Source organism: Sciurus vulgaris, assembly GCF_902686455.1.
Source record: "Sciurus vulgaris genome assembly, chromosome: 3".
Classification (NCBI taxonomy): Eukaryota; Metazoa; Chordata; class Mammalia; order Rodentia; family Sciuridae; genus Sciurus; species Sciurus vulgaris.
The window spans coordinates 116,649,140-116,658,748 of NC_136463.1; the positions used below are offsets into that span (position 1 = coordinate 116,649,140).

At 34.3% G+C, this 9,609-nt stretch overlaps 1 protein-coding gene across 1 annotated transcript; it reads right to left on the reverse strand.

The window, feature by feature from the left end:
- Positions 1 to 261: 261 nt before the first annotated feature.
- Positions 262 to 9,175, reverse strand: GCG (glucagon). The gene is made up of 6 exons (XM_079132309.1): positions 9,098 to 9,175; positions 6,259 to 6,359; positions 4,595 to 4,756; positions 2,792 to 2,929; positions 1,352 to 1,495; positions 262 to 696 (listed from the first exon to the last, which is right to left on the reverse strand). The coding sequence occupies exons 2-6, from the start codon at positions 6,348 to 6,350 to the stop codon at positions 690 to 692; spliced, it is 543 nt and encodes a 180-aa protein (XP_078988435.1). The 5' UTR covers positions 6,351 to 6,359; positions 9,098 to 9,175; the 3' UTR covers positions 262 to 689.
- Positions 9,176 to 9,609: the final 434 nt, after the last annotated feature.

The window sequence follows — 9,609 nt, forward strand, 5'->3', positions numbered from 1 at the left end:
AAATGAGTATTTATACATAAAAAGTGCTGGTTTGGGCTGGGGATATAGCTTAGTTAGTAGAGTGTTTGCCTCCCAAGCACAAGGTCCTGGGTTCAATCCTCTCAAAACATGGAGTCATATTTTTGCATTATTTTTGAATTTTAGGCTACCCGTTTAGAAAGAAACAGTGTTGGAAGTGGGCAGATAGAGAAAAATAGACAATGGTAAAGAAGCTTGAAATTTTTATTTGTATCTATGTTTGATACATTAAAAGCTGAGCATTTTTATGATGAAGGCTTCAAGAAGGAAGTTCTCTTTTCAGTTTCATCACTGTGGCCAGATTGTCTCTTCTCTTATTATTATAAGGCAGATATGTTGTGATTACAATAATTTACATTTACAAATTATATCATAGAAAAATAATTGCATTGCTAAATGTAAATGGGTTGGGGTTCTTCATTCAAAACAAGATGAAAATAAAAGAATCTAATACTTTTATATTTTAAAACTGATAATTTAGCAATATTCTGACAATAGTTTATTCCATTTACAATTTTTTGGCTACACAATGCTGAAAGAAAATTCACTTATTGGCATGCAAAGCAATATGGCTTCAGAATACGTCTCTTAAATTTACAGAACTTAAAATTTCAAATATCCCAAGTGGCTGGCAAGTGATGGTGTGAAGATGGTCTTGAATAATGACATAGTTATTTCCTACAGATAAAAAATAAAAACAATGATTTAGCATATTATCATAATCAGAAGATACATCTAACTTATAAAGAAAACATTTTAATGATTTTTGATAAAAGTTGTTTATTGAGCCCTTTATCTGCAAATTCCCCAGTCTTTTGAATACTTAACATATTTTCTTTTAAAGATGATTTATCTAAAACCTGCCTATCATAAAATATAACAATTTATGAATAATTATAGAAATAATCAAAATCCATCAATAGCTGGTGATTATTTGCATTTAATGGTTACTACTATGCTTATTAAATTAAGCAAATAACACCATATATACTGACATTTTACCTTTGTGCTAAAATTTCAGCATATGTGACAATTTCAACATATAGCAATATTACATTAATATGTGAGTAACTACACGTCTACGTGTTTCATTCATATCTGTGCTTCTAACTCTCATAGGCAATAAGTATTTTTGGAATAAATAAGTTAATGAATAAAAAAATGATAAAAAACAAATACAATGATGTTCTCCTAAATGACTTAAAAATACACAATTGTATTATATAACAGAAGAGTCAAACTCTCCTTCACACAGGGATCAACTTGGAGCAGTAAGACCATCACTGTTAATGAAAGGTTTCATGCTTCTCAGAATTAGCTAAAGAGCAGTCACCTGTCAGTGATTTTGGTCTGAATCAGCCAGTTGATGAAGTCCCTGGTGGCAAGGTTATCAAGAATTGTGTTCATCTCATCTGAAAAAGAGCCATCGGCATGTCTGCGGCGAAGTTCTTCAACGATTGTTACTTCTTCTGGGAAACTAAGAAAACAAGGCTTAAAGTTAGCGTTTGGTTTGATATTTTAAATAAATGCGTATGGATCACCCACCACCGGCAACATGTGCAAGGGTTAAGAATATAGTTCAGAAATCTATGTGCAGAGGGCCTGCCGTAAAACCCCTCATGAGACCCTGCCTGGTGACTGCAGGGGAAGGTGGGAGGTTGCAGAGTGGGGATCTGAAATCAAGCTGTATAATTTTAAGCCCTTTTAAAATTTCCAGGTTGTTTTAAAGATTTAGCAACACAGAGTTATTGTTGAGACTGTTCATTTGTCTGTGATTCAACAAAATATTTCACATTTTATAAAAGCAATGATTGTCAAGATAGTTTTGCAAAAGGCAGTATTAAGAGTTCAACTTTTTCTCTTTTTCTTATTTGTCATAGCAGACTTTCAGATCCCTTAAAATACTATTAAATATACTCAAGTATAAACAACTATTTTACCATTGGTTTTGTAAGTTTAGTTGTTAATGTTTTAAAAATCAGCCACAAAATAGTTCCTTTTCATCTCAAGATCTAAGTTTCAGTTAGTACATTTTAAATCCAATTTTAAAATCAGCTTCAAACATAAAGTTCATGTCTCTTATATTTCAAATGCTAATAAAAATGGTCACAAAAGGGCTCAGGGGTCCTCTTTGTGGTAAGAGCCAAGCAAGTAACTAGAGATCTCAGTCTCATTTTCAACTTTGATTTAGTGAGTATCGGATATGACAGTCCTATAAAATACTGAGTATGTGGTTAAATATATGGATGTTTTTTCATATCTGTACCTTGAGTGTCATTTCACTAACATTTTATATTTGGTTGTTTTTAGTTTTCATCACACATTAATCCAAATATCTGCTCATACATGCGTATATGTTGGTCACATATGTAACTATTTTGTCAAGCTTTAAATATTAAGTTTTATTCAGATAATGAAATATTTAAGTTTTTAGTACTATGTGTTCCTTTTCCTTATCTCCAGCTTTCCTGAGACAACCCTCATTTAAATTTGTTATCCCAGTATAGTTTTCAAAAGCATATTATTTACTCTCAAACATGTCTTCACCTGGAAAGTCAATACCTAATTACACACAATAAAAATGCAGAATAAAAATGTAACCTGTTGTACTCATTTTTCATGTTTGTTGCAAAATTTTATCAATAGAGGTTATTTTCTGAGTTGGTTTGACTATACTAATTGCTTCTGTAATCCAGATCCATATATAGATAACTATACTATTAAATTTTCTGCATCAAGGAAAAAATTGTTAGATAAGAATGTACAGACTTACTCTCGCCTTTCTCGGCCTTTCACCAGCCAAGCAATGAATTCCTTGGCAGCTTGACCTTCCAAATAAGAACTTACATCACTGGTAAAGGTTCCTTCAGCATGTCTCTCAAATTCATCGTGACGTTTGGCAATGTTATTCCTGAAAGAAATGCGACTTAAGTTGAAGCTTTGTCTCTTCGGCAATATGGTTCTCACCTATAAGCAGTGGCAACCTCAGGTTTCAGGATCTGATGTATAAGGGGCTTAGTGAGTTTGGGACATGTAGGTGGTTGGGTTTCATTTTGAAGCTATATTCATGACCTGGATTGAAGACTGGTGGGAGAGTGCCAATGACTTATGAAAGGACCAAAGCATGACCTCCCTTCCCAGCATACCTGTTCTCACCTCCCCTGCTCACTTGTGCCATTGGTTATGAAAGAAGCTACATTACTTTCTACTTTATTCTCAATAGATGTAAGCTACTGTGCTTTGCTACTCACCAGCAAGGTAGGTATTGGTTATTAGTAATGTATAGGGTCATCGTTAGTTAATTGATTCAAAGAACAGCAGAGGACCATCTCCAAATGTCATCAAAAGAATCACGCAATATGGATTTAAAAAAATGTGTGATCTGCTAGGAGGAAAACAAGGAAGATAATCCCATATCAGGCACAAGTTTGTACAGAGTACTCTGTAGAGGAGGCATCTGCCGTTCTTGGTCTGTCCAGCATGCATTTTGTCTCCGGAAGGTTTCATCTTAAACATATAGCAAACACCGGAGAGTGAGGATTGTTATGTTTTAATTTACCAAGTTGTGGCATTCCCATACAGAAAAAGAGGACAGTGCTTTTCATTTTCATAAATCTGTGATTTCTCAGATTTCCTGGTAACCCTACATGTGGTCCTCAACAGAGATGTCTTCCAGTGACTCCTCTGACCATGACGGCCATCTTTCCTGCCATTGGACCCTCTTATTTAAGGTTAACTTTAGTTGACAATGCTATGTCTCCTATTCCCCTACTTGCTTGTTGCTCCCTCTTCTGCTCTTTCTCCCTTCTCTTTCCATCCAGACAAATCTATGTCCTTTTCCTGATTCTTAGATTCCTTCAGCTACTTTGTATGCATAACTCCCTTCCCCTTTTGGGCCATCCTCCAAAGAAATTGTGAAATTCTACCATCTCTGTGAAACCCATGTGGATAATTTTCTCCAGTAGCCTAGGAGCAGCAAAACCCCAACACTCGTCAAAGAAAATCCAACATTAAAATGTATGCCTTACGATAGGTTTGTGTTCTTATTTGCCGCCTTCTCTTTTTATGCTGTGCAGCTAGCTAGGCTGTAATTTTAAATGCATATCTTGGATTTTATTTTACAAGAAAAGGAATGCATCTGTTTCCATTTCTTACCACGATTAACTTGGCGAGGGGATCATTTTAATGTGATCACAGTCATGGGTTTGAACCCCACAAGGGAGTATGGAATGTGCTCTCTCTTTTAGTCAGAAATTAAATTCCTAACCTTGCAGGTCCACAGAAATCCATGTTCAATTTTAAGGAAAAGTGAATGAGAGTAAATATCACTAAGACCACAGTTGGGAAAATAAAGTCTATGTCCCACTGGAGTGTGGGTAAGGCATTTGGAGGCATGTCAAGGGAGACACTCAGAGACCTAAAACAAAGGACTGTCTCCCTGACCTTGAAAATTATCAAAGTTGTAAGAGCTTCTATGCATTACTAGAACAACATGATGACTTTAAAATGCTGGGGAAAATTTTGGACACATTTCATACATTTGTGTACAAGTTTTGGACCAGATTTAGACTCTGACCTGTTCCTCTTGGTATTCATCAGCCACTGCACAAAGTCCTGGGCACGCCTGGAGTCCAGGTACTTGCTGTAGTCACTGGTGAATGTGCCCTGTGAGTGGCGCTTGTCTTCAATCATCTGGTCGGGATCATTCAGCGGGTCTGTCTGCGAAGTTGGGAAGAATCTATGAAGAACAGAGATAGATGCATCACAGGACTGCAAGAGTAGGTTTATTTGAGAAGCACAGGAGTAAGTAATATAGCTTTTTCAATAGGTATTTTAAGTGAGACCTTTGCTTCTCATGGGAATCTCATAGTACAGTTGAATAACTCTTATTCTGAATTCTAGTAACAGGTTTCTTGACTGACTCCATTAATTTTCTGAAATAGGATCAGATAAATCCTCTTTCAGCTAATGATTCTACTCATGATAATGCTAATAATGAAAGGAAAGAACAGTGACTTGAATATTTTAAAGGCGTAAAGAATCACAAATTATTTGTTTTGGTTAACACATTTATGTTCCCAAGTTTGTTTTGAATATATTAATATAAAAATATAGGTCAACTACCTATGTATATGATAGCTAATGGTGGAAGAAAGAATATTAAAGATTCAAAGACAGGCATGAAACAAGATCACTTGCTAATTTGAAATTATACAGTGAATAATTCTTATGCCAGTAATCAACAGTTGGTTGGCATGGTAAATTTATGTGGAATAGAATACTATTTTTACCTGTCAAATTAGCAAAGATTAAATATTGGGGAGGATAAGATATTTTTATATTGCTAATGGCAATGTAGATGTACATGGCTTTCCTGGAGGGCAAGTCAGTAAGATGCTATTGAAGGCTTAAACTCATTAAAACCTTTGAACATAATAGTTCTACTACTACAAATATACCCTCAGAAAATAATAAGAAATGCAGGGATAAGTGTATATTCAAAATGCATATGCAATGTATGTATATGCAATACTCTTCATGAAAAATTTGAATATCTCTTAAGTGTCCAGTAGAAAAGAAATATATAAATAAATGTTGCAAATGTATTGGGTGAAATAGTATGCAACTATTAAATATCACACATTTAATAGATATTTTAATGATAGGAAAAATCCAACAACACAATGTTAAATGAAAAAGCATTCTACAAAACTACATAAGCAGAGAGATATTTAAATACAATATACATAGAACCAAAAGCAATATACCACTTTTTTTCTATTTTGAATAGTTTTCTTTGGATAGTGGAATTTTGAGCACTTAAGATTTTTTGCATAGTTTTCAAATTTTCCATCATGAACATGTATGATTTTTACAATTAGAAAAGAACAATGTTATTTTTAAAAAAGGAGTGAAAAGAGAAAAGAGTTAGTGAGAATAATTAAAATAATCTGTGCAGTGTATGAGTAATGAATGAATAGATCATGTCGGATCATCTGAAGAATTCAAAGAGCTATGCTTTCCTATGAAGATGTTTTTCCACGTCCCCCACCCCTTTGATTGTGAAACAACACATATTCTGATCTACACTCCAGAAAAGACTGTCTTTATCACCACCAAACTGTAAGCTTTTTGAATTGTATTTGCTGCATATTCCTGAGGTCCCATTCACCTGTCCTGTTCTCACAGACTTTCTTCTAACCACAGTACTATGTTACTCAAAGTGTAAAGATTTAATACCTGGTTTTCTCCTCTGTGTCTTGAAGGGAACGTTGCCAGCTTCCTTGCACCAGCATTATAAACAATCCAGCCACAAAGTAAATGTTCTTCATTTTTGCTGCCTGTCAGGACACAGCAGGGAGTAGGGAAGGAAAGGGTGGGGGCAGGCAACCATATACAAACATGTCAGGCCAAGTGAGTTAGATTTTTGACTCACTAACTACTATAAGAAGAGAAAAAAAACTAATCTGATCAATTTTATTATGATTATAATTCCAACTTAATTCCAAATAGCTTAAAAATTTCCCCAGATTTTTGGAGGTAAAAATGAATATTAAAAAATGTGTTCCACTATTTAGCTTTTTCATTAATGTAGGACACTTCTGTTAATGATTAGAAGGCTCATTTCCAGACTTGGAATAAAAGATGTCCACAGTAAACATTTAAAATTCCCACTGTAGATGATATGCCACATATGGTTAGCCTGAATGGCACCTTATCCATAATGCCACCCCCTTCACTATCAGTCTGGCTTTCAATTAATAGTCCTTCACTTCCAAGCATTTACATTATACTGCATTTCAACCATCTTAAAGCAGCCTCAGGCTACAACTTGGCATACCAGCTGTCGGTTCAGATGTATTATTCATTTATATTTTAAATAGTGTAACTTGGTCTAGACTTTGTAATTATAAAGCGGCCAACAGATTTGAGGTATTTTAGGGTGCTTTGACCTGTTCTAAATTAAAGGGAAAAAATCATTTTAAAGACAAGCAATTTGCAACAAGAACTAATGCTTCTGGCAACTTGAACAATCACAACTAAGAAACTAAGAAATTAGTATCATAAAGGAAATTAATGCTTGCTTCTGAAGTCTCCGAAGTCCCCAGGTTGTTTCATAATTGGATTCAGTCCAGGACATGACTTTTCCTGTTAGTGACACCTTAGCCTTGGTTGTAGAATACACCTGATTTCTTATCCTAATATCACAAGCAAATGCCCTGTGATCCTTATACCACAAGCCATAGGATGCTGAGGATGTGGTGATACAGAGTGGATGGGGACAGGGACCAACAGAATGCCCCTATGAAGCAACTGCCTCTACTTTCTGAATGGAAACCTCAAGTCCACTATTTTTCATGAACTTCTCCCTCTCTGCTTCTTTCAAACTTAACCATTTTTTTTTTTTTGAGAAATGGGGATTTCAATCCAAGCTTCATTATGTTTATCCATAAATAAATTGAATGAGTATTTTTAGCAAATGACATTTGGTTTGGAATAAGGATTTTACAAATATTATCATTTTAAACTATCAATCTTTTCTTTAACATTCTTGCCATATTTACTATCTATATCTGGCACTAAAACACAGAGACTGTGTAATACCTGCAGTAGTGACTTTACTCTCTGAAATATTTAGTATAGATTAAGCAGCCAAGTAGACAAAGCAACATAATGGGAATTATATATTCACCCTCCTTATTCATTAGCATTAAATAACTAATTTGGCATTTTGCCATACTTCAGTTTAACCAGTTGGCAAACCTCAGAAACCTTGCCATTTATTTAAGTAGTGTTGACTATAACTCTCAATTATAATATCTTTCAGGAATATTTAAAACTTAAAGTTTTACCTTTTTTTAAAAAAGGATTATACTTCTATTGGAAAGTTTCTTGTAAAAGACTAAAACCTGTCAACTTAGTTCTAAGTAAATTATTTCTACCCAAAATCCCTACAGATTTTACAATGTCTCCTGTTACTTTAGATTGGAGCAAATTTAGAGCCAATGTGGGAGAAGATGGAACAAGAAACAACCAGAAAGGAGTGAGTATTCAAATTCCTATAATGCAATCAAATGAGTTCTACTGATAGAACGGCCTTTTAAAATTTCATTTATTCATTTTAGAAGGTTCACAGAATTGTGAAAAAATATGTATTTTCCTACATATACTGGTGTTGTAGGCCACATAAATACTTTTTAAACTGGTTGGTTTATAACAGGACCCCAGTATGTATTGAAAAACACATCACTTAATCATTTATGTCCTTGAGGATTTTTGTAAATTTATTTTCTGTCTTTAGGAATCTAAATAGGTACTTTAGAACATTTGATTTTTTTCTAGAACATTTGATTTTTTTTTAAAGAGATGTTCTAAAATTCCATTCAGAGTGTAGCTACTTGAGCATTTATTATTACTCTTGGTCCTCAATACCTACTGCATAATTATTAATTTATGGTTTTAATCATATCCATCCAAATAAATCCCCAATAATAAATGATACTTGTTCTCTCCACCAAGTATGCTATGTCTTATTTACAAAGAACTGAGTTCATAGACTTGGATTTTTTTGACAGACATAAAAAATTCAAATATTTGAAAGATGATACTGAAATCTGCTCTGGAAAACCAGAGATTTTAATTGATAAGGAACAATTACTATTATAGCCTCTGTAATGGACACATTTCTGAGTTTAAAAGCACCTTCTATTCACATATCTATCAACTATAATGAAAAGTATTCATTTTCTAGAATATTTCTACTTATTTGAACATGCAGTTCTTAAAACAGTTAAGACTTGTAACAAGCGCATCCATCCAGGTCTTTCTTTTTCTTTCTTTCTTTTTTCCTATCCTTGCATAGGATAATTTCTCGGAATCACTGCGGCTTCATTGTGTTAAAGTAGGTACAAATATATTTGATATTAGATTTTATCTCAATTCTTCCCTGTGTATTATTGGTAATCAAGTAAAAGATAGAAGAATAACACTGTAACTCACAACATTTTGCTCTCTTAAATATACTTAAACTCTCCCAAAACAGGTTTAGAATTTTATAATCATCCAATGTTAGTCTTACCTTCTGATGGTGTAGTGTGGGGCAGAGCAGGTGGAGAGAGAGAGAGCCCTCTTTGGAACTTTGGATGTGCTCTGTGCCCTGAGCTCTGCTCTTCAGCATCCAAGTGCTCTGCTTTTATATACTCTCCAGCTGTTTAGTCTCACAGATATTACGCTGACAATATAAATTTCTCATCTGTAAATAATGAGATTTCGTTACAAATGATTTCCCTCTCCCACTCATTTTGCTCATCTGCATCCTATTGGGACCTCAGAGAGACCCGGAAACTTTTCATTTACTCTTGTGCCTTGTTGTTGTTGTTGTTGTTGTTATTGTTGGAAATGGAAAGGGCAGTTTTAAAAATTTGTTTTTTCTTGGGCAAGCGTGAAAAACACTTAAGATCTCTAGAGTGAATTTTTCTGTTGAGGAACATGGCCTCACTGGAGGGTCTTACAAGTCCTTCATTTTGCTCCTTAGCCATGATGAATTTACTGAATCGTCAATTATTCATTCATCTATCCAAATAATGCATA

Coding starts and splice junctions, on each gene's coding strand:
- GCG (XM_079132309.1), bottom strand. CDS start 6,350: ATGAAGAACATTTACTTTGTGGCTGGATTGTTTATAATGCTGGTGCAA. Junction 4,757..6,258: donor GACACAGAGGAGAAAACCAG/GTATTAAATCTT, acceptor TGTTCTTCATAG/ATTCTTCCCAACTTCGCAGA. Junction 1,496..2,791: donor AAAGGCCGAGAAAGGCGAGA/GTAAGTCTGTAC, acceptor TTGTTTTCTTAG/TTTCCCAGAAGAAGTAACAA.